The 26280-nt window shown below is 35.7% G+C and overlaps 2 protein-coding genes across 2 annotated transcripts; one reads left to right on the plus strand and one right to left on the minus strand.

Moving 5' to 3' along the window:
- The first annotated feature begins 1521 nt into the window (after positions 1 to 1521).
- Positions 1522 to 4673, plus strand: LOC128217957 (uncharacterized). Its single transcript, XM_052925429.1, has 2 exons — positions 1522 to 1631; positions 1884 to 4673. The coding sequence occupies exon 2, from the start codon at positions 1910 to 1912 to the stop codon at positions 3194 to 3196; it is 1287 nt and encodes a 428-aa protein (XP_052781389.1). The 5' UTR covers positions 1522 to 1631; positions 1884 to 1909; the 3' UTR covers positions 3197 to 4673.
- A 575-nt stretch (positions 4674 to 5248) lies between these two features.
- LOC128217955 (ATR-interacting protein-like) lies at positions 5249 to 26258 on the minus strand. Its single transcript, XM_052925427.1, has 19 exons — positions 26222 to 26258; positions 23631 to 23809; positions 22595 to 22707; positions 20811 to 20862; positions 20450 to 20564; positions 20086 to 20183; positions 19663 to 19817; positions 17765 to 17929; positions 16657 to 16788; positions 16050 to 16284; positions 15210 to 15450; positions 11598 to 12129; positions 10783 to 10908; positions 10354 to 10442; positions 9368 to 9513; positions 8668 to 8756; positions 8260 to 8346; positions 7247 to 7598; positions 5249 to 6388 (listed from the first exon to the last, which is right to left on the minus strand). Exons 2-19 carry the CDS (start codon positions 23770 to 23772, stop codon positions 6297 to 6299), a joined length of 2961 nt encoding a protein of 986 aa, XP_052781387.1. The 5' UTR covers positions 23773 to 23809; positions 26222 to 26258; the 3' UTR covers positions 5249 to 6296.
- Positions 26259 to 26280: the final 22 nt, after the last annotated feature.

Raw genomic sequence — 26280 nt, forward strand, 5'->3', positions numbered from 1 at the left:
TGGTCGGAGGCCCTTACATTGCGAGTATCAAAAATGTTCATGTAGAGCGTTCATGAAGACAGTATGACAGTTTAAGACTGAAAAAAAATCTCAGTTCTCTAACAAATATTGATGTAGCTGTCTGATTTAAAACATGTTTGGGTATGTATGATACCAAACTAAGAGAAGAGTCTTTTAAAGAAATGATCAGATATTCATTTTGACAGTGTGCACCGTTGTTTATTGACAGGGTATGATCTGAAGTGCCCCAAAAGATTACGATGAACCAGTTCAAAACAGTTGCAAAATAGGAATAATTTCCATTCTATTTACTTGCAAATTAAAATGTTGTTTATGCTTTTTGTTTATTGGCGTATGTTGGCAATGTTTAAGGTTGTAAATAGAGCAGGTCATATATAAGGGATAATCGTTTCAGTATTATATGTAATATATTTCACCGAGTGAGCACCAAAAGTCATAGTATTTCGGATCACAAGTGAATTTGTCATAAGTTAAATATTTTTCCTTTGGGGTTCACGAGGTGATATATATTGCAATCTAATACAGGAGCAATCATGTTTTTTTTGTTTTTTTTTTCATGCTTATTATTTTATCAAAAACAAAAGTGCATTGATATTTAATAGGAAAACCACGCGAAAGTTCAACCAAATGACGTCATAAACGTCATTGCATTTTTTCCTCTCCCGGCATTGTAGTCGTAACCAAAGGCAACACAACTAATGTTTTAACGCTAACCAATTCAATTAATTTTCTGTGTGACTAAATTGTGACGGTATATGATTTCATGCACTAAATCGTCTCCAAAAATGCCGACGCCATCAAAACGATTAATGATGACGTCATCAATGTTGATGCGGACGCAAGCAATCCTGAATGGACATACTACTGCATTGAAAGAGGGCCCTTTTCAATAAGATATCTTAGTCGTAAACCTTACGTTGCTTAAAAAAAGGTGCTCGGTGACACCCGTCAAGTTACGGAAAAAATATTTGCGATAAGTTATTATTGAAACGCAGTTTACGCCCAAAACGGAGTTTCACCTGGAAATTTATTATCTTTAAGCTGCACTCCCACATATTGACTGTTTTGTCATTTTCAGTTTTTGTCTCAGAATCCGCTAATTTCGGTAGCAATGCCATATAACATGTATTGTTGAACGTAAACATGTATGAAAAACTATACTATCTTATCTTTTGTCAGCAATCTTGTATTGCTGGTTTCCAGACATTTACGCAAAATTTGGCTCATCCCGTGACAAATAAATAAAAAAAGTTCTCATAATGGTCAACTTGTGAGAGTAAAGCTTTATGCCTTACAATAGCCCATTTCACCTTTATAAAATAACAAATGCTGTTGGGCCTCCATGGCATATTGTCAATTGACCCGATCAAGTAGCAGTGTTAGAATTATGTATAAACCGGATGATCTCTTCACAAATCTGCGACATGAATAACAGAGATTAACCGCTTTCGATACATTTTGATAATCATTCGCCGTCCAAAAATTCACCGACAGACAATCATTTAAGTAATCAAATTATGGATTTCGCTAATAGCACCAAAGCTTCGTAGTGTCTTCGCGTCTGTCAAAAGATCATATTTTATACTGAGACAATAATTGCATAGAATTAGGTAAGTGTTTTGTTATTTTCAATTGAAATGTTAAAATCAGTTTGATTTATTCTTTAATGATTTATCTTCGATGCACTCCGTGAACAGCTATTATCAATCATTATTATTTTCGTGGATTTGATGACAATACACTGTGTGGCCTTTGTAAACTTTTCCAGTCATTATCAAAATATAAAATGATTAATCAAGCACTTAAATCGTACTTAAAGTCAAAGATTGGTCGGATGTATATTTTGTTTAATCATATTTCAGGTACACGGTTAGAGGAATACACGACCATGCCTCAAGCCACTAGTACAACGTTGGACGATTCGCCGTTGGGACCAAACTCGCGTTATATGGCGGCACTTCGCTTCAGCGACAAAACGTTTCGTGGCGTTAACGTGATAAACGCGCAAGAGAAACGTATCACCGGAAAGAAAATAAATTTTCTTCAGAACGAGTTCAGACATAAAGTGCACAAGTTGGACAGGATTCAGTTCAGACTTAATCAGAATCAAACAAAAAGACTGGCGTACCGGTTAGTTCTTAAAACGCAAACGTTCAGTTCGATTAAAGACCAGAAAAAGGCCCTGAGCAAGCGCTACACTGCCGACGCCTTTCAAAATGACATTAAAGAAATGATTAGGTTTATGAAACCGAATTTAGTTCGAGAGAGAAAAACGAAGATAATGATGATGGAAAGTCGCCTAAAATATGACAATTTATTGAATCAAAGCAGAAACAGGTTTAATAGACTCTGTCCAGAGAAACGCACGTGGCGTCCAGGATATGGCGCCTATAATGAAGAGGACACCACAGAACAAACGGAACCGGAAGAGGAAATTGAGCCGACAATGGAACAACACCGTGAGCGGAAGAGACTCCAGAGTCTTGCCACTTTACGCCGTCGAAACATATCTATCGACTCTGCTCCGTCATCGCCAGCCAGACTTCCGCCCATACGAAGTCCAACCAAGGCAGCCAGCGCTGGTATTACTAGTCCTGTTAAGACACCCGGACGCACACCACGCGGCCTCTCTAGCAGCCCCGCTAAAACTCCAGGGCGCAGCTCTCGTGAGCACTCCGGAAGTCCGGTGAAGACTACGTCCATACGCCAACCCCAGACTTTTGGTGCTACAGGCGGCGGCAAACGTCAAGGGATCACGATGAGTATGATGAAGAGACAGCAATCGTTCCTAGATACAAAGGAACGGACAATGACTCCTTCTAGCGACAAAACGCGACCGAAAGTGCCAAACGATGAATCTACAGGAATTCAGAAGTCAGATATTAACAATAATGAAGATACTGTGGGTTCTTTAAATAGTGCTCGTGCAATAGATACGTCTCGGAGTACTCCGCGGACGGGTCGGAAGTTAAGTCTACCGGTGAACGGACAATTAGTGCTACCGCCAATAGATACGGCACGGGGGACCAAAAGGACTGGCCGGAAGTTTAGTCTTCCGGTCGATGGACAGTCGGCGCTACCATCCATTCAGTCAGGAATGACGCCAAGAGTGCCAAAGCGGAGTTTGAGGACTGGCGATAAAGGTGCACCGGCAAATATGCCTCCTAACTTATAACAAAATGTGGTCTTATTGTTGTGTTTAATGTTGTTAAAGAATTGAAACGACAACACAAACTGTTATTTTGTTTGTACCATGTACATGTACAAGTCTTTCTTTTTTTTAATTTTTTTAATTAATCATTCAATAATCGCATGCATGGTCATGCTATAAATGATACCAACGCGATTTCTCAAAATAGTTTTCCTGACGTCACACTTACTAAATAGGTCTAAATTTGCAGATTCTATTTGGAGCTCAAAATTGTGAAATTATTTCTCATAGAAAGACATTCCATGAATCATGTTTTTATATTTGCAATCATCTGTAAATTTAGCGACTCTACAGATATTGAAGCAAAAACATCGGCATTCCAGAAGGAAGGCGGACCGCGTATCACCTTGGTGCGTACCGAGTACTGTCCATTGAGAGCGGACCGCGTATCACCCTGGTGCGTACCGAATGCTTTTAAGAAACTCACAGATTGCTGCATACCAAAACGGGGTTTGGTCTCATTGCTATCTACTCAGTTTTATTTCTTTTCGTGTTGAACTAACACATCGGATTCAGGGGTAGTTTGTCAATCTCATTTGACGTGAATCAAAATTGTGAATGTGAATATCTCTTTTAATAGCGCATTGACCTATTGTCCATTTTCGTCTTTCGTGTGGCATGAATAAAACTTCAGAGGCTTTGAGGCGCAATTTAATAAACTCATTCTTAAAACTGGCTGTTGCTCAATTATCACTCATATTAAACGAACCAAAAATGAAAATATGAAACAAAGGTTCATTTCATTAATTTCTAATCAACCAATATCTTTCATTTTTGAAACAGGTCCCAGTCACAGAGAATTGGCTTTTGGTTTATATAAAAAAAAATGCTTGAAAAATATTATATAGCGAAAACTATCTAAAAAGGCAATGTTTTATACTTACTCAACTGCTTTATTTATATATGATACAATAATATTCGAGCAAACGAACGAGTCGCAACAGCGATATGATCTAGGTTAATACAGTTACGTTACGGTAGCCACTTCATATTAAAGCTGTGTACGAGTGCGACCAAATTTTAATTAATCTCTGTATTGCTGCTAATATAAGCTTATTATCCAAATTACAATGTCTTACCATTCAAATATTGAAGTAATAAGGTCAAGCACAGTTTGATGTCTCATAAATCTTGAAGGTGTAAAAATAAATTATAAATACCATTCATTCAATTGCAAGGCCAGATTTGTTACAATACATATATAACATGTGCAGTTTCGTTTCATTCCAAAAATCTGTCAAAAATAATTAAGGAACATTCCGTATCAGTAATAACATTATACGAGCTTAGTACAGCTGCAATGGAATACTCTACTCTTGTTCATGTTCAAAACAGAAACATTTAAGGCGACTACAAATATATTCCTAGATTTCACCCCGCCCGCCCTCTTTTTCCGCCGGTCCTTAAATTGTATTGACTCAAATAAAAATGTTGAACTAGGGTTTGTATTTGCTTATCGGTCGGGTTCTGTCCGGGAACGTCGTTAATTTATACTACGGTGTCGATGTATAACATTCACATGTAAAAAAGAGAACTGTTACGATCGTGTTCGGTGTTCTTCTAAGAACACATGTATAGACCATTTAGCAGCAAGAAAGAGCATGAACACATATTCAACGGTGAAACAGTCACCCCGCCCCCACTTTAAACAAAAAATGCACATTGTATAGCGCTGTGAATAATATGAGAAATATTACTTTGGCCCGAAATGTAAGAAATTGTTTTGAATTGAAGTAATACTAGGTTTCAACTGCAAATTATGTCAAGTTTTTATAATCATATTTTAAGCCTTAATAATAAGAAAAGAAATACTTGGCAATCTTGAGCATTTAATTCTATTCAAAGGGTACACATGTTGGTCGTAAGGTGGACAAGAGTGCTATCAGGTCAGGACAGGGTGCAGCAACATTCCCGATCTCTTCAGCTAAAGCCGTAATAATACATTTAAATTGTTAGGGGGCATTTTATATTATACGCCAGTTTTGTCTCCAGTAATGAAATCCACCATACATGTAGTCGTTTAAAAGATGTGATTGAAAAATATCCGGAACATTGGTTTTGATAATTTTATTCATGAACAACAACTGTTTAATAGTATAAACGAATATACATGTATAAATACAGCAATTTGTATACAATTGTAAGGTACATTTATATGATTACAGTACTTCCAATGTATAGCCGTTATTTTTTTATAAATATCAAGTGGAAACTAATTTGTATCTGAATAATACACAGGTAAATGCTTAAAATATCAAGGCTTAAACATAATCACAAAATGAAGCCTTATGTAAAATCATGAATGTGTTTTTATTTGTAATTTATTGCTTTACAAGTCAATGAAGGTATCCTGGTATTGTATGACAATGCCACCAGGAAGGAATAATTATGTAATCAGGAAGGAATAATTAATGGTATATTTTTAACCGTTTTTAATAGCTCTACCAATGAATGTTCTCAATGCAATCAGAAAGGAAGACTACATGGTTTATTTGCTAACTATTATTAATGGCTCTACCAATGAATGTTCTCATTGTAATATTTACCATTAATGAGGTTTAAACTACATGTATAAATGATTAGCTCCTCACAAAAGCAATCTCATTTTTGCTCTATGTCACAATCAACCATCTCTGAAAACTAACTGAAAGAAAACTTTCGACAAAATCTGGCACATTGATGCGTAGTATAACTTCCAACTCCTATGATCGGAGTATGGGCTATTCCATATAAACATACAACTAACCCCAGTAAGACAAAATAAAGAAGGAAGATTCCTGTTTGTTTCTTACTACCAACAACAATTTAAAAAACACACACTTAAATGAGAGAGAATCCAATTTGTAACTGCTCTCCTGGGTTTAAATTGAGTAGCCCTCAACTTTTTCCTTGATCTGGGTAACAGTCAGTTTATCTACAGATCATCCTGCCATTGTAAGCAGGCATGTAACTGGAGGTAGCCTTTAATTCATGTCATTGTTTTTCAGCAATTTTTGGTTGATGATTCCACATATATTTTGAGAGAGCCTGGAAGTACATGGAGATTCTAGTAGAAGGTTTGCTATCAGGTTTGATCCATGTCTGTGTCTGAGTCACTGGCCTGGCTTAATTCCGAATCATCTTGGTTAAAGTCCCACAGATCATGGAGTGCATTCACTGAAAATAGAAGACAGGTGTTAATACAATAGGCTTGTTATTCTGTGAACTAGCATTTGCTGTGAGGTTCATCAGAGTCACTGACCTGGCTGAGATTGTTCATCCTGGTAAAAAAAATCCATAGGTTGTGAATAACATTCACGGGAAAAACATATTTTTAAAGGTATTTGCTGACAAACAATAGCTATTAAATGTATAAGTATACATGTTATATGAAACAAGACCACCATGGAGTGAACACTCCTCTAGGCTTTTCCAGTCCAACAAGGGGCATAATTTGACAATAATAGAATCTTCACAGAGTCTTGACACGTATGAGTATATTGATACTGGTTATATGTGTAAAACGTTTATTACAAATAATTTGGATTGATATTACTTTATGGCCAAGACTAATTTTTCATATAACGTGTTCAACCTGTCAAGGGACATGACTCAATGATATCATTTCCAGAAATATGCTCAATGCTAAACATGTACATATTGTCACTAGCAACATGTGTACAAACTTTGGGAGAATATCTTGACTGGTTTTGAGTTTGGGAAAAAAATAAAGATTTTGCACACTGACAACACAAAGACTTTGCCAATAACTAAAAAAAATCTTTTTTCAAAATACAGGCAAGCTAAAAATGCTTAAAAAGTTGACAATTAAAATTGAGTAATAAAAAAACCAATATTGACTTTGCTAATACCCCACGGTAATATCAATTTCAAGACAAATATTGTCATTTTAATTGAGAGGTGTGACAAAGCAAAAAATTGTTATACCCTTTTTGGTGAGTAGTGGGACAACCATCTTCACTTATTGATTTACATCAGTCTATCTATTAGTTTTACATTCATGAATTAACTTACTCTCATGATCATGGTTGGGTAGACGTCTGAAGATGTGTGTGAGCCCACAGATCAGCTGGACATACACGTTCTGCACGGGGATGTGTCTTGCGTAGAACTCGGCATCCTGCTGCCATATCAGGTGTAGAAGATGTAGCCCCACTCGTAACAGAGTGTCACACTGTGTTACTATGTCACTATTCACTGTTCTTGACACCCCATGAAACTGCGTCAACTGATGATCTGTTTCTTTGATATCACTAAGTGTTTGTGATGTTGAACTGTCATTAAGTTTATTGTCTTGCACTTTGGTGAAGTGGTGTTTGTGTATTTTTAATATCACATTAAGTAAGTATACTAAACTTTTTACAACCTGAAATGAATAAAGACATCATGTTAACTTTTGAGCTTAAAATACCCTGAAATAAAACGGAAAAAAGCCAACTTTACGAGAATATGTGGTCAAGATAAATGCTGACACTCTGACTGAAGAACAGAATTTCAAACTGTTTGATGCAGTCCACCAATATATTCACTTACAAAAAAAGATTTGATTAATCGACTCCAGTTTAAATCCATCCTATGACTTTTACTCTGCCTTCCTTCTTTCCTTCTCCTATCTCAACATAGCTTATCATTATCTTCTTTTGCATTTCTTTTTTTTTATTATTATCTGATATCATCTTACTACTCTGAGAGCTATCATATTAATCCTTTATTTAGTAAAACCTGTATTTAATACTATTGCAAACAACCATTCAAGGAAAGGAACTTTATTAGTTAATTCTACCGTTCCAATCCTTTATTTTATATGTTTGTAACAAATACTGTATTGTTGTTCTTCTGCATAATAAATATGTTTAATCTAAGATAAATGTTTTAAACAGAAAACTCTATAACACTTAAAGGTAAGAACCGTTTTAGCAAAAATTAAAAGCATAAATTTTTTCTTTATTTTTGTATACCGGTAAGTATGTTTCACTGTTGTACTTGAACATGTATATTGGTAGAATAGCACTATATTTTTAAAATACCTCCACAGAGCACTCGCAGTCGGACTCCAGAAGAATTTTTAACCCTCCTTTATGACAGCTGGTAAGGCTTTGTATACATCCCAGTATCTGTAGAAATAGTACAAGAATTTAATGAAACACATTTTGTTCGGCTTTGTAAGTATGTATGCACTCATTGCTGCCTTATGCATATGTAGAAATAGTAAGAGAATTTGCAGATACACATTTTGTATGTTGGAATAAAATCATAGTTTTTGCCATTAATCTAGTTCAGGTAAAGCCATGTACACAAACGCATTCAAGGGAAAAACCAAAACATCACTATATCATAATATTAATATAATCCAGGACAGTTCATAATGATTAAAAAAAGCACAATTTTTTTTTAGCATAATTTTCACTTCATGTTTTATTTAAGTAGAAACTTACTGCATGTGCGAGGAGTATAGATGTGGAGGATGGGATGTTCTGATGGCGGGCTGGAGCACACAGGCTGTACAAGGAGAGCAGCAAGCAACCTGGACAGGGACATGCAAACTTCAATTGGATTGTAAGTAAGTGAAAAAGCAAACAAATGAGGTAAAGTTGGCAATCCATTACAATATAACAGTTACCCAATGTAATTCACTCCAACTCTTCCATTGTTACATTTTTGTTCTTTTAACAATCATTCATGAAAGAATACAAAGGTATTTGATAAAAATTAACCATTTTTTTATGAAATCTGGGAGTAGGATTTGTAATTGGTCCTAGATGAAATCGATAAAGTAATTCCTACATATAAATAAACATTATTTTCCACCAAGTTCAGCCAATGATTCTTTAAAAGAAAATCAATCATGTGTAATAAGGCCAGGCATGGAAAGACATATGTAAAAAGTGAACAAAATTCTTGTAACAAAAAAACAAACATCTTCTATATTAGAGCTCTAAAGTTGAAAATCAAATAAAAATATGACAGAAATTTTCTGTATTGCCAAAAAGTGTTTAAAATTTAATAAGGTAGTAAAATAACTAATTAATAATAGTTATAAAATTTTAACAAAGCCTTAAAAAAAACCCCGCTTAAATCAACTTAAAACCTGCTTGCAAGTCACTTTTAAGATCAGAAACAATAAATAATCCCTACCTGATGGTGCAGTACAGAGAAGAGATACAGCCTGGTTGTGGTGCAAAAGAGCCCTGACAAGGTATAAACTCTGGGCTGTCATCTGGGGGCAATCTTCCATTTCGAGACACCGCGGTAACCACTCTTCACAGACTGCAGGTAACAGACTGTGAAAAAACAAGATCGTTCAGAGTGGATTCTCTAACAACAAAGGCCATACAAGATATAGGGCTGTCATCTGGGGCTTCAATTTCCAGGCATATGAGTTGATAGGAAAACAGAATATTTTAAATAAAAGAAACAATGAGTGATTTTCAGTCATTCAAAGGACATAAATGATAAAAGCCTGAGTTTAGGGCCTTTCAATACAGGGGCACATTGAATTTGGGACATGTGTACCAACTTTCTTTTGAATATTTAGACAGGTTTTTTTCAGCTAAGAACAAGGTTAAAGCATTGATATCGATGATGACAGCAAGGCTTCGACATTACATCAACCTTTTATAATTTTGGTACAATTTGAAATGGTATTTCACACTGATTACCAGTACTAATATGCATAATAAACGACTGCAAATCATTCAAAATATAAAAGTAATGGCAATTTACGGTATATGTGTTTGTTATTTTTTCAACTGAAATATGGCATGATATTGTCTATTTTGCAAACTCTCAAGCCCAATAAAGCTTCTTTATTTTTTATGACTTTGGTATAATTTTAATTATAATATATTCTTTCTCTTCATATAAAACTTTTTTTAAATGAAACCAAAATCTTATTGACTCACCAGGGCCCCCACAATTCTCATTATTGTACCCCAGATACCTTAAAACTCATTTATCACATACAGTAGTCCTCTCAGAAAACTATCAAAACAGCATAAAATTACAGATTATTTTTGACTCTTCCAAAAGCTCCACACAAATTACACTGTTCATCTCACTATACAAGAAAGGTTTCCACTATACCAGTTAAAATCAGGAGCATTTTAATTTCAGCCCTTTACCTTTGGAACTGTTTCTCATCTGCATACTGGGTAAGATAGGTGACAATCTGCAGACTGTGGATCACAATCTTCTCACAGCAAAGATGCAGCTGCAATACAGGGACCGAGGTGTTTGTTTTTACATGGCAGTCATGTAAGTATATATAGTTCACAAATGCATGACAGTTGTCTGGAATTTGCTACTAAAACTAGCAAAATATATTTTTTTGCAAAGGTATTCAAAATATTTGTAATAAAAATTGAAAGCCCTCATCTTTATCCTTGCGCTTAATCCTCAGGGAGAGAGATATCGAATAGCAAATACCCTACTTCATGGCATAGCACTTCTGTTTTTGATTGCCAAAAGGGTTGAATTCATAACAATGAGTTTTGGGAAATCAACCGATAAAACGCTGTCAATGCAATACTGTGGAGTGCAATAAATCTTACCTTCATGCCAGGGTTACAGAGCTTAAACAGTTTGGGCAGGGTCTGCAGGTTTGCCACATATCCACAGAAGGCTGGGCTTGGGCCGCGTCCCGGGGATGGAGGGGCAAGCTCCTTATCAGACTGGGACTAAAATAAAACAAAAACTGTATTATGTTTCAATGGTAACAGTATTCAAATCAAATTGGATCTTCAACGCAAGTTGTGTTTGTTTTATGTACCTGTATTGGGAATGGCAATGGTGCTCAATATTTCAACTTGTTGAAGCTGAGTTATAGTTAGAATAATTAATATGAAACAGCAAGGAGTTCAGGTTTTGACCCTATCCCTGACTAACCAGCTTTTTTTAGTACTTTCAAAAAATTGCCTATTTATTGTACATAACACAAATGTGTATTAAATTGTTTTCTCAGTTAAAAACCTAGGCCCCAATTTCTCGAAACTTCTTAAGCTTAACAGGCTTAAGTAGCTTACCTGGTATTTCAGTTAGCCAAAATACATACTTAAATTGACTTCTGATAAATGAAAAAATGGTTTATTGTGATTATCATAAAGATAATTCCTATTTTAAGTATACAAACTCTTGAAGGAGTAAATATTACACAAATTATTGAAAAACAAAAAAAGTGAGCTTAGCTTAATCCTGTTATAAGGGAATTAAGAAGTTTCAAGAAATTGGGGCCAGATAATTATTTAAAATTTACATTATAGAACACAATTTTTTTTTGTCAAATTTCAAAATATTTTACTTACATTTGAAGAAAAGGGGTAATCCTATCAGTAATATTGTTTTATTTAAAACAAGGAAAGTGACTCACCATTTCTCCAACCCTGGAAACGTTTGCTGAACCATCTCCTGAGTTCAATAGAACTGAACGGACAGATGGACAAGCCAATAGCACATGTAAGGCCCTCAGCGCTGCCACGCAATAACCCTCTAGATCATTGGCAAAAGTTGCAGAGGATTTCAAAAACACTGCTAAAGATCCTGAAGGGGATGGCTCAGAACTTGAGGAACTTGCAGTAACAGTTCCGTTCGATTCCGTTGATGACGCCGATATTTCAAGCGTTGCCACCATCATTTCAACATAACAACGGAGGTAGTCATCGATTAATGGTAATATGAATAAAGCACTATCAGAAGCATGAGTTTTGCTACCATCTCTGACACTTTGAGAAGTTCCTCCACTCTGAATGTTTTTTGTCCAGCTCATGTGCTGGTCTGAATCTGTGGAGGGTTTGATCATCGCAGAGAAGCCAGATATTGCCATGTTTAAATGCTTAATCTTCACAAGGCTTATCATCTCGGGTTGCTCTACTCGTTCAACCAGCTTCTTGAATTCTGTTAATCTGTAATGAAAAAAAATAAATGGAGAAGTCATAGCGCTTTCAATTCCATTTCATGCATCAATAATCTTCTAGGCCCCTTTTAATTAAGATTGTAGGGCTGAAGATCATAAATATCCAGCTGTAACCCCGATTTTGGTGAAACTTGTGCTTCAATAAATTAGAACAATGATTGTATAGATTCTGCGGTAGGTAACATATAAACAGCATTAAAGGAATTTACTTTTGAGTAAAGACAGTCTAATGTTTAAGGGCACACTGCCTGATTGCTCACAGGGTTAGCTTCTCATGGCCTCTTAGGAAGGACACAGTTATGGTTTCTACTCAGGAAACAGACTTTGTAGTCATTCATATAAGTACAAGAGCTGTCACAGTATGTGACGAATGCCCCCGAATGATGAAAAGTTGATCTTGCCTTTACGTGTCAAGTAAATATGGCAAGTTATTTTAAATTGCCTCTGAACATAAAAAAATACCACCCATACTTGACAACCTACACTGTTATGTCCTTATATTCAGAATTCCCTTGTGAATAAACACTTAGTGTCTCTTTCACCTCAGAGGTAGGGAAAAGAGTCTTGCACGCGACACGTCGTCTTGGTATGTGGAACACATGTAGCAAGTGATTTTAAAATCTGTCCATACAAGGGAAAGTTACAGCCCTGACACGACAACCTATACTCTATGTCCTTATATGCAGCACTCCATTGTGAATAAACACTAAGTGTGACCTTGACCTTTGAGGCAGGGACACGGGTCTTGCACGCGACACGTTGTCTTGGTATGTGGAACACATGTGGCAAGTTATTTTAAAATCTGTCCATACAAGGGAAAGTTACAGCCTGGACACGACAACCTATACTCTATGTCCTTATATGCAGCACTCCATTGTGAATAAACACTATGTGTGACCTTGACCTTTGAGGCAGGGACACGGGTCTTGCACGCGACACGTCGTCTTGGTATGTGGAACACATGTGGCAAGTTATTTTAAAATCTTTCCATACAAGAGAAAGTTACCACCCGGACACGACAACCTATACTCTATGTCCTTATATGCAGCACTCCATTGTGAATAAACACTAAGTGTGACCTTGACCTTTGAGGTAGGGACATGGGTCTTGCACGCGACACGTCGTCTTGGTATTTGGAACACATGTGGCAAATTATTTTAAAATCTGTCAATACAAGGGAAAGTTACAGCTCTGACACGACAACCTATACTCTATGTCCTTATATGCAGCACTCCATTGTGAATAAACACTAAGTGTGACCTTGACCTTTAAGGCACGGACAAGGGTTTTGCACGCGACACGTCCTCTTGGTATGTGGAACACATGTGGCAAATTATTTTAAAATCTTTCCATACAAGGGAAAGTTACAGCTCTGACACGACAACCTATACTCTATGTCCTTATATGCAGCACTCCATTGTGAATAAACACTAAGTGTGACCTTGACCTTTGAGGCACGGACAAGGGTTTTGCACGTGACACGTCCTCTTGGTATGTGGAACACATGTGGCAAGTTATTTTAAAATCTGTCCATACAAGGGAAAGTTACAGCCCGGACACGAAAACCTATACTCTATGTCCTTATATGCAGCACTCCATTGTAAATAAACACTAAGTGTGACCTTGACCTTTGAGGTAGGGCCACGGGTCTTGCACGCGACACGTCGTCTTGGTATGTCGAACACATGTGGCAAGTTATTTTAAAATCTTTCCATACAAGAGAAAGTTACAGCCCGGACACGACAACCTATACTCTATGTCCTTATATGCAGCACTCCATTGTGAATAAACACTATGTGTGACCTTGACCTTGGAGGTAAGGAAACGGGTCTTGCACGCGACACGTCGTCTTGGTATGTGGAACACATGTGGCAAGTTATTTTAAAATCTGTCCATACAAGAGAAAGTTACAGCCCGGACACGACAACCCATACTCTATGTCCTCATATGCAGCACTCCATTGTGAATAAACACTAAGTGTGACCTTGACCTTTGAGGTAGGGACACGGGTCTTGCACGCGACACGTCGTCTTGGTATGTGGAACACATGTGGCAAGTTATTTTAAAATCTGTCCATGCAAGGGAAAGTTACAGCCCGGACACGACAACCTATACTCTATGTCCTTATATGCAGCACTCCATTGTGAATAAACACTATGTGTGACCTTGACCTTTGAGGTAGGGCCACGGGTCTTGCACGCGACACGTCGTCTTGGTATGTGGAACACATGTGGCAAGTTATTTTAAAATCTGTCCATACAAGAGAACGTTACAGCCCGGACACGACAACCTATACTCTATGTCCTTATATGCAGCACTCCATTGTGAATAAACACTAAGTGTGACCTTGATCTTTGAGGTAGGGACACGGGTTTTGCACCAACACGTCGTCTTGGTATGTGGAACACATGTGGCAAGTTATTTTAAAATCTGTCCATACAAGGGAAAGTTACAGCCCGGACACGACAACCTATACTCTATGTCCTTATATGCAGCACTCCATTGTGAATAAACACTAAGTGTGACCTTGACCTTTGAGGTAGGGGCACGGGTTTTGCACGCGACAAGGCGTCTTGGTATGTGGTACACATGTGGCAAGTTATTTTAAAATCTGTCCATACAAGAGAAAGTTACAGCTCGGACAAGACAACCTTTACTCTATGTCCTTATATGCAGCACTCCATTGTGAATAAACACTAAGTGTGACCTTGACCTTTGAGGTAGGGACACGAGTCTTGCACGCCACACGTCGTCTTGGTATGTGGGACACATGTGGCAAGTTATTTTAAAATCTGTCCATACAAGGTAAAGTTACAGAGCCGGACGGACGGACGGACGGTGCAATTTTAATATGCCCACCTTCGGGGGCATAAAAACAGCTGTACCATTGAAATTAGAGTTTTTGATAATCAAGCCTGTATGTTTCCACTGTTTGACATAATAAATTAACAAGTCCAGCTATATTATTTCAATAATTTGACAAGCCGGAAAAGCATTCTACAACTGCAGGGCTTGCGAGCTTGTGCTTAATTTGTCCACTAAAAAAAGCCTCACAAACATCCAATGTACCTAAGTGACCTGGCAGGAGATAGCAGACTGGTATTCCTGTCCCGTTCAAACTGCACATTTAGAAGACTTGGGCTTGTAGTTGGGTTGTTTAATAGCCCAACCATACCCCGCCCCTCTGGCCCTTCACTGCCTACAGGCACCTCTAGCAGGCGGGCTCCAAAACGCTTGGATGCGTTGGACCTTCTCTGTTCTACCCGGCAGACCAGTCCCTTAGCCCTCCTACCCTCTAGTGCTCTGCTTACTGCAAAATAAGAACGTGGCAAATAGTTTATACCAAATATAAAGAATAACTGAAATGAAACTGTATGTGAGTTTTCTTTTATTTCAGTAATTATCGATCAATTAACATCCAGAGATAGGGGAATATTGCTTCATATGTTTTGTGGATATAAACCTAGCAGTGCCAACTGACATTCGATACAATAAATATGTACTGTATCTGCACATACTGAGATTTTAAATGTCATCTACAACTCATATATATCCGGATATACAGGGCTTAAGGAAGCAGTCAACAATCAGCAGTGTGGTAGTTTCAAATTATTTTTACCCTAAATTCTATTTTTTTGCCTTCAGCGCAGCCACTGCATAAATGCAATGACATTATTTTCAGCATTTTTGTAAAACCACATGCTGGTGCAGTTCGAAAATGTGACAATGTTATTTCAGGTTCATTATGAACCTTGACAAGAAATGCTGCTAAGAGTTGCAATGAAATGTTCATTGGAGCTCCAACCGGCGATTCTTGTTAAGTTTGGACCATATGGCGCCCTATAGTGAATGAAAAATTACTGTTGCCTGCCCCCTAGTATATGAAAACGGGCAGAATTATTGGCTTACATTTTGATCTTGTATTAGCCATCTCATTATCACCTGCAGCAGTTACAACAGTCTCTGAACCAGCGTCTTTCACTTTTGTGACCTTGACAGGGGACACCTCAGCTGACATAAAGCTTCTTGTTGAAGGAAATCCACTGTGACCTTGACCTGTAGATGACCCATGAGCTTTTGGTGACCTTTCCTCAACAAGTATCCTTCGAGGCTTTGGGCTCACCATTTGACTTGGCCTTATTGCCTGAAAAAGTAAAACAAATATATATTTTTGGATACAATGTCATTACTATCATCAGTTTATTTTTCTAAATCTGTTTGTCACAAAACTCAAAGAAACCTTTTAGAGGTCTGCTTACTACTGAGATTTTAAACATTTATAACATTTTTTCAACACTTTCATAATTATTGCAGTATAAAGCCATTATTTAATTCTTTAATTAAAATAAAAAACACCAATGACAAATGTTTTTGATGTTTCTTAATGATTACGATATAATTTTTAGGGCATTAATTTTTTTATGTTTTTTGTTTTTGTTTTCAGATGATTAGTTGTGTAATATTAAGATATCAAACAAAGTCTTCATCAACAGTAGCCATAAACTAATGTTCTTACTTGGGACATGGAAGTGCTAGGCTGGGTGGTTAAGGCGGACAACCTTGCCTCCAGTTCCCGACATCTATCAGTTAACTCCCTTTGCTCCTGTTCCTTGAACTGAAGCTGTGTCTGCAGCTTTGTCACCTCCGACTGCAAGACAAACAATTTTGCTTCATTTTCTAGGCTTTTACAGACAAAGCATGATGAATTTTATTTATGCAATAAGCTTTCATAAAACAGTATAAATGGTTGGGTTGCAAAATGTGATCAATCACGGAATAGAATCAGGACGAGTATTTGATTGATTTTTTTAGAGAATAATCAAAACTATTCATTCTACTTTGTATGCATCTAAAAAAATTGAATTGTATGTATTTAATTAAATGAGATGCTAAATTCAAACAACTTTGTACAGACATGTGTTCATTTCCACTCATTTATCTAAAAAAAAAACATCCAAAAAATTGATTTTATGTATTTCATTAAATCAGATGCTAAAATCAAGCAACTATTGCATATACAGACTTACCGATCAACTCCAACTTTAAAAAAAGAAAGAAGAAGAAGCACAAAGTTAATTTCTAATTAAGTAGCCTCTATAAAACTGATATGTTTTCTGCTGTTGGTACCGTTGGTATTGCAATATTGTGCTTTTTTTCAACTCTTTAAGACTGTCGATGTTTTTATAATAATACCTCTTCATTTTTTGTACTAACGAAGCTTTGCACATAGAGGATCAAATATTGGAAGGAAATATTTAGTACAAATGAATAAACAATACCTTCTACTCCGATATGAACATGCCAATGTGTATATATGCTCTGGTTTTAGAATAACTTAAATGTATGTTATTTTGTAAATTTACGGCATGTCCTTAAAAGAATAAGTAGTTAACTCGAATACAGAATGACAACAGCAATAGTCACCAGCCTGACGTTGTCAGTGATGATTATTTAATTTAACTCCATAATTATTACATCGCTCATTAATGGTTAAACAATGCATAATTAATTCTCGTATTACATTCACATCATTGTAAGAAAATGAACAGTATTAAAAAACTTGTAAATTTTCGTTTCATGGTAGGTATACAGTAATTGAATATGAACACAGCTTGAGTTCCCACCTGTAAATGTTTTTCTCGCTCGTTTGTGTGGAGATTCTGCTGGTGAAGTGAGTTGATGCGTTCCTGCTTAAAAGAGTCCAGCTCTGAGTCCTTCTGTTTCAGATTATCTCGGAGTAGCTGGATTTCTCCCTCCTTCACATAACCTTCCTCCTTCATACGATCAACCTGCAAATCATTAAGTTTAACCTTCAATTTTAAAAATAAATATCATATGACTGAGAAACAAGTTCTTCACAGATGAATGCAAAATGCTCATCTTTTTTTCAATCAATCTAGGTGCACAACACAACCAATAGCTTAGCTTGAGAGAAAGAGCTTGCATAAGTATCTATTTTCATTATATCATAAACTTTGACAAACTAATTTCAAAGTAAAACCTTTAGAGGGACATTGATTTATATTTAATATAGGACTTTATAATTATGCAATTAAGTTTACATGTGTAACAGGTTGAAATCACCAGTAAGAAATATTATATGTAAAATTAATACCAGTTAAACATTCATTTTAACCCTTTAGCGCATGTTTACGAGATAGGCCGACATAGCTCATTAGCAGATGTATACGCATCTGGCCGACCGTATCCATTACTGGATGTAAACGCATGGCCCGCATATTTCAATAGGGTCATTTCAATATTTCAATTTTGCATCTTTCTTTTTGTAAACAATATCCCGGATGTTTATAAAATTAAAGTTTAACCTTTTGTGTATTGATTTTCCCTTGAAAATATCGTCTGCTAAATTGAGAAGGTGTTTATACTCCCAATCGCAGGTGTGATATCCTATTGTGACGTAATAAGACCACGAGCTGAGTACTGTATGGAATTTCCCCCAAATTCATTGATGCGTAAATCATTAAATATATTACGTCAGTTCAGTTTACCATTAAAATCAATTGAGATTATATTTACTTAAAGGTAATATTTTGTTTACAAACAAAATAAACAATTAGTAAATGAAAAAATGATGGGTAAATTTTCTGTGAAGCTGATATAATGTCCATCATAGTTTTGGCTGTAAAATAGGTCATGTGCAAGCGTTTTGTTTGATATAGATCTTTTTATTCATACCGGAAAATCATTTATCGGCTTTCTTTTTTGTAAACAATTTTATGAGGGGGTAATAAAGTTAAACAGAAACCTTGGACTGGATCTCTCAGCTGGATGACACCGGATATTCCTGACATATTTCTGTGTATTATACACAAGAACATAAATTGTTGGCTTTTTAATCCAGATGGGTCTTTTTTATGATAGGGGTAATATAATTTAGATCAATCCCAGCATTTAATTACCCTTTGATTTAATGCAATTATGACATTTCAAAGAAATGTTACAATTCCATCTTGGAAATACATTCACAGCTGAAATAAAATAATTTAATATTTCATCATTGACATCATTTATTAGATAATTTAATTATCTATAAAAAATGTATTCACATAAAAAAGATTTGAACACAATTATTTGGAGTAACATTGATTTTAAGGTCATACTGCTTTATTCATTTTCTCATTTTCAAATATCCTGAAAAGTACCTATACAGATAAGGACTGCTTATCAGTAAGTTGGCTATTGACTGGGAGGTGTAATCTGGCCACTTGTCTATGTGCTAAAGGGTTAAGGATAAAGAAAAAACTACACATTAACAAAGCATTTTTCAGGTTCAATTCCCGGCCCGGGGGTATCTGAGGTTTGATTTGTGGTCACCAAGCTGGACAAGTGTGTTTTTCCTTTGTACTCCAGTATCCCCCACAACAAAAGACCTCACTCTCATGCAACATAGTACCAACAAGAGTGACTTAGCATAAGTTAATATAACTTTCTTCACAATCTTGTAAAATACATATAGTTAAAGCTAAGAATTATTTTTTCTGCTTTAAACATTGTACACTACCTGCAGATGTAGAGAAGCATTCTCCTGTTTGATAATGTTGATCTCATGAGAGATAGACTGGTTTGATTGCAGAAGGCTTGACACATCCAGGGACTCGGAACTGAGCCCGCGTGACAGGGAGCTGAACTGGGCATTACCATGGTCAGACGAGGAACCTGTGGAAATAGAATGGCATCAGTATTGTTGTTTATCTCTGTGGGCTGTGACACTAAGACAAGGAACTAAACTAGGCAAAAAAGTTCTAAAAAAAAGTTTAGTTTTTTTCCTCTTAAGAAGGAAATATTATTAAGACTGGGCACAATGGAGGAAAGGAAAATGAAAGAAAAATAAAGGAAACAATTCAAGAAACGTTCATTTTTTACGCATAATTTGGCAAGATATTGACTTCCACCCCTGGTATACACATCCACCCCTGGTGTATACCTGACTTGATGCTGGCAGAGTTGCTAGTATTGTATCCACTGATTGAGCTGGGGTAGTTTGAGTGGCTAGAAGCACCAGACACATTGTGGTGACTCGACCTGTGGGGAGATATCAAGTATATCAACTTGGCAGAGATACATACAATGAACATGGCAGTAAGTGTTTAATTTCAAAAGGACCTAAAACTACATATATGATGATATTTGAATCCCCTGCATACCCAGGTGTTTTGGGATCTGCTGTTATAACTGGCCTAACAACATTTAGATGAACTAGGCTGGGACAATGCTTCACAGGCAAACTACTCGCTGCCATAATATATGAATAACTATTACCCCAAGATAACAGAAATCCCCCTGCGTACCCTCTAGAACTGGAGCTAGTGTTTCTGGAACTGCTGTTGTGACTGGCAAGGCTGGAGGAGCTGCTGCGTGACAGAACTGGCCTCGCAAACTCCCCACTGCCTAACGATCCACGAGCTGTGCATGATAAAATTCATAATAATACTGATAAAGGAATTATTTATAAACCACATACATATATCAGAAGTGCACAATACAAAGCAAGCTTTTAGATGTATAATAAGGCCTTACAAAATGATGCAGAAGTTCAGCACTTTTGTTTCAAAAATAAAAGCCAAGTAAACTAGTCTCCTACCATAAACATAGATGTACATGTAGAAGGATTGATTTAAAGAGTCCATTGGACTAAATTCCTACAAGTACCTGCAGTGCTGGCCGTTGGTTTACTTGTTGAGGGTTGCTGTTGTTTAACTGCCTATAAATAGAGATGAATACAAGTTTTTAGAATCATTTGTGGGGTCTCCATTTCAATACCATATAGAATACTTCAGTTTTTTGTTGTCTTTGCTTCACATGCTTTGTATTATGTAATGTACATTATTTAAAGCAGCACTCCAACAGATTCACTGATTTGACAACTTTTACATATATTATAGGATAATACACATTAGGAAAACTGCCGAAATTTTCGTTTATCTTAAAATGTTAGTAACGCATTTAGCAAAAAAACATCAATTTTTGAGTGTAGTATTAAAATTGCGTTCTGATCTTTTATCAGCAGTCTTAAATCACCTTTTTTCAGACATTTAAGCCAAATTTGGCCCATTCCAAGACAAACAAGAGCTGTCACAGAGACAGCGCGCTCGACTATTCCGCCGCTTTTCAGTGTAAGGATTGAAAATGTTTGGCGAAACATGCATTGATCATTGTTAGTTTAGATTTCAATGCAATTCATGATGTGCTGAGATATTAACATAAATGTGGTTAAGTCGAATAATAAAGGGCAATTATTTGTATTAAATGCAAAGTAGAGTTATCTTACTTGGTAAATTAAGTAGGTTGGATGGTTGAGTACCATTGTATCAAGTCTGAATGAAATACCTCAAGTAGATGCTGAGATATTAACCTATGTGTGCTTGGACGCAAAACCTTAACCAGAATATCTACGTCGAATAATAAAGGCCTTTAATTTGCATTAAATACAAAGTAGAGTTATCTAACTTGGTAAATTAATTAGGTTGGATGGTTGAGTACCATTGTATCAAATCTCAATGCAATACCTCAAGTAGTTGCTGAGATATTAACCTATGTGTGCTTGTACGCAAAACCTTAACCAAAATTTCTAAATTTAATAATAAAGGCCTATTATTGGAATTAAATGCAAAGTAGAGTTATCTTACTTGGTTAATTAAGTAGGTTGGATGGTTGAGTATCATTGTATCAAGTCTCAATGCAATACCTCAAGTAGTTGCTGAGATATTAACCTATGTGTGCTTGCACGCAAAACCTTAACCAGAATTTCTAAGTCAAATAATAAAGGCCTATTTTTTGCATTAAATGAAAAGTAGAGTTATCTAACCTGGTAAATTAATTAGGTTGGATGGTTGAGTACCATTGTATCAAATCTCAATGCAATACCTCAAGTAGTTGCTGAGATATTAACCTATGTGTGCTTGCACGCAAAACCTTAACCAAAATTTCTAAATCGAATAATAAAGGCCTATTATTGGAATTAAATGCAAAGTAGAGTTATCTTACTTGGTTAATTAAGTAAATTGGACGGTTGAGTATCATTGTATCAAGTCTCAATGCAATATCTCAAGTAGTTGCTGAGATATTAACCTATGTGTGCTTGCACGCAAGACCTTAACCAGAATTTCTAAGTCGAACAATAAAGGCCTATTATTTTAATTAAATGCAAACTAGAGTTATCTAACTTGGTTAATTAAGTAGGTTGGATGGTTAAGAACCATTGTATCAAGTCTCAATCGAATACCTCAAGTAGTTGCTGAGATATTAACCTATGTGTGCTTGCACGCAAAACCTTAACTAAGGTGTGACAACGACGCCGACGCTTGGGTGAGTAGTATAGCTCTCCTTATTCTTCGATTAGTCGAGCTAAAAATTAAAACATTGTAAAAATGGTCAATCTGTGAATGTGCAGCTTTTAAGTGGAAACATTCCAATGTTGAGCCACCCCATCTCACCTGTGAAGCCTGCATCTCAAGGTCATCAATATCACCAAGATCTGCCTGTGTAAACTCCATACTGTCATCCCATAATCCCTCCTCCTCTGTTCGACGCTTCTTTGATGGTGGTTCTGTAAAAGCGAAACACAAATTGATGATTTTTTTAGATTGTGATTAGAGCTCACAGCTGCAGCACATTTTTAGTCTATAGTCAGTAATTTCAATTATCTATTTTATATCAATAATTCAAAAAGATCCAGATAAGGCTAAAGGTGTATATTTTTAACCCAGATGTTTTTCAAGATAGTAAGTTGCTCTCTGATTTTTTGCAAATAGTATTTATGGATTTCAAAGAGAATTTATATCAACAGAGTATAAAAAAAATCTAGGAATGCTTGAAATGACTCCTTTGGTACCAAGTTATTGGTGGTCTGAACCCGGTTCACGTTCTGATTGGTGCAAAAAGCTCAACTGGTTTGTTGACATGATCTACTGTGATATATTGGAAATAGCACTGGATTTATGCATCTATTATTTAAATAATTTTACTGTTTATTTTAAAATTTCAGTTTCCTAAGTTTATAAGTTCAAACATCTCTTTATTCATCTTTGGAAAAAAGGCAATTTTCCAACAAGTTGAAAATTTAACTTTATGAATACACCCCTTGTTATACAAAGGGAAGTAATCCCTGCATATTATATGATTATGTTCCAGTCAGCAAAATTTAGCTTTCATTGCACCCATTCACACTTTGGTCAATCAGAATGATGTTTTAACTAAATCAAATTCATAAATTAAATTAAATTAAATTAAAAATAAATAATTGATGGATTTATCCATGTACAATGTGCACTATATTATCTGAAAGTCAGTAATGCAAATTTTATTTTTATATTTAGCAGATCAGTGTTGTTGTTTTTTATCGTCGATAACAAAAGTGACACACACATGAAGGACAGTTTTAAGTCTTAACAGTAGACCAATTGCCATTGATATTTAAAAAATATCAAAATCTTAAGATTCTACAATAATAAAAGACTTGAAGTTCCCTACCATTTTCGTCCTGTTTCTTGTAGTTGCCAGCCATGTTTGAGTTGAGTTGTTTGACAGTGAAGGGAGCTCTTGAGGCTTCTTTGTTCACCTTGTACTTTCCCGAATGCCAACCCAGCTGGTTTAGCAGAGACCTTGCAGCCATCCACACACTCGTGTAACATGGAAATGTTCAGGCCACTCTAGAATGAACAATATAAAGGTCTGACACACTTACTACAACTTTTAAGTGAGATTTTGTTTTTTCTTCTGCATTTACGATTTTAGAACAATGACCTTGGAATTTGAATTTTTCACAAATATATTAAACAGAACAAAAATCAAACTTCAATAAAATACATTTAAATAATCTGAATTTTTTAAAATTTGTACATGAATATTATATATGATTTTACATAATTGCATACATGTATGTCTTTAAGAAAAACATTGGAAGCATAATGATATAAAGGAGTGATTGAAAATGTATGGTACTGTGGCTCAGGGTTTCAATTAAAGCAAAAAACATCCGGCTATTATTTAAACCCCGCCATAGTATGATACCACTTAACAGACGTCATTACACTTTCATTTTAAGTTTTAACTGCATTAAGTATCTCCTCATGATTAATGCTCTTGTATGTGAATTTATTGGTCACAATAAAACAATATTGAAGTGTTAAAAAGTGTATTCAAAGCTGATTATTATCGTCCATACACGAAATTTGTAAAACAGATTAAACTTCAATCAGATCAGTACATTTATTAAACCATGTCAGTGTGTTATATTTTATGCTGTAGTGGTGCATTTTTGTACATATTCTTGAATATGAAACTTTATCAAAAGTCTTGTAGAAGTCCAATATGATCATAATTATCAACTTTGTATCCTTGATTTATGTTTTTTGTAATGCTGTTTATAGTTAAAAGCATTTGAGATTCACATTAATAAAAACTTGATAAGATCTGACTCCATGTTGGTTTTCACAATTCTTTCGAGATGGTTCGTATCATGGAAAACAACCATATTTTCGATATTTTAGAAACAACCGCTATGCTGTAATCCCTTCACCTTCCTTGTGCATTGCCTTGGAACAATATTTGCATATGATATTGATCATAAAGATTGTTTAGATATATGTTTTAACAGAGGAGGAATTGCCTTGGCTGTTTCTTAAAGAACAGATGGCTAGACCATTGGCTCCTTACAGGTTATGCTGTTAATGATACCATTTAACATAATATATATGTAGAGTATGGTACTATATTGTGATTAACCCATATTTCAAGGGTTTTCATTTGTAAATATACAACAGAACACATACCCATCTTTTCATGCCTAAGATAAGACCATGATTTTTATTTAAATTTCAATGATTTTCTGACGAAACCGATGAAATTGGGACCAATGGCTGCACTTAGGGTCGCTGACTTGCATTCACAATAATAAAGTTAAGTTTAACACCAGTGAGTATAGATTAGTTTGCCAATTCCAAAAAATCAATGTTCATATAAGCGTGGGTTAGTGCCAAAATAACTGCAACCATTACATAAAACTGGTTCACTTTTTGGTTTGGTAAAAGTTTGCCAAAATGTTTATTAATTGGACTCAATATTTATCCAACAATTACTATCAACCAATTAAATCATTGGAATGTGCAACCTGGAAAAAGTTAACTTATGGAAAAATTTTCCATTTTTTAAACAATTGGCTGCTTTAAGCTGATTTTATCTAACTTGTATTACATTCTTCCCGAAATTGTAAAAATTTTGCCTGTCCACTGGACAAACACGTTGGAAGTTTAAGCCTGTCAGAAAAAAAATATTTTGCCTGTCCGAACAAATATGTCATTAAATGGTATACAAAAAAGAGTATAAATGAATATCAACTGGTTTCCTGATTTTATTCACAAAAACTATATAAACAATACATGGACATGTCATTTAGTAAAAATAAACACTTAATCCCGCAAAAAATATTTCAACATCGCCGCCATTTAAGTGTTTTCCAGTTATTTGGTTTTCCGGTTATTCCATCGAACACCACAATTTTAACATAGAAGCTGAAGCATATTGAGAGCTGACGCTTTTGATTGCGCTTTGTTGCAAACCACAAAACAATAAAATTCTAACATGGATGCATCGTATAAACTCGTTTATCAATATCGGAAATGGCAGACTTATGGCGATGTTATGTGACTTCAAATATCAATGTAGGATCGCTAAGGCAAATAATCAGAAAACAGGTTTGATAGACATTTCACTTTTAGGTAACTTTTCACCATTTAGTCGTCTCAAAATAGGCTGGACATCTGGACTGTCATGTACAAAAGAGCTGCTGGACCCATTCAAAATTTGCCAGACATATCCAGTGGACCGGCATATTTCGGAAAGACTGGCAGACACTGTTAGTGCTCTTGAGAGTGTTTGAATATCCGAATTAAACACATTCCGAAAAGTAGACGCAATGGGGTAATGATTTTCGTGAGATTAAATGCACTTTGCTATAAAATATATGATCTTAATGATACAAAAGATTAACTGTATGTAAAATATGTTGAATATATGTCAAACACACTTTTCTTATCATAATTAAAATGAAAACAAAATGTTACTTTTGTAACTACCGCCTGTCGGTGTGTAAAATATTTTATTTCGTGAAACTTGCAAGTCT

Source organism: Mya arenaria, chromosome 14 (genome assembly GCF_026914265.1).
Source record: "Mya arenaria isolate MELC-2E11 chromosome 14, ASM2691426v1".
Taxonomy (NCBI): domain Eukaryota; kingdom Metazoa; phylum Mollusca; class Bivalvia; order Myida; family Myidae; genus Mya; species Mya arenaria.

Excerpts from the sequence above, each read along its gene's own strand:
- LOC128217957 (XM_052925429.1), top strand. The coding sequence starts at position 1,910 with ATGCCTCAAGCCACTAGTACAACGTTGGACGATTCGCCGTTGGGACCA.
- LOC128217955 (XM_052925427.1), bottom strand. The coding sequence starts at position 23,772 with ATGGCTGCAAGGTCTCTGCTAAACCAGCTGGGTTGGCATTCGGGAAAG. Across the intron at positions 10,909-11,597 it reads TTTCCAGGGTTGGAGAAATG|TCCCAGTCTGATAAGGAGCT; the intron begins GTGAGTCACTTT and ends GTTTTATTTTAG. Across the intron at positions 10,443-10,782 it reads TCTGTAACCCTGGCATGAAG|CTGCATCTTTGCTGTGAGAA; the intron begins GTAAGATTTATT and ends CCTGTATTGCAG.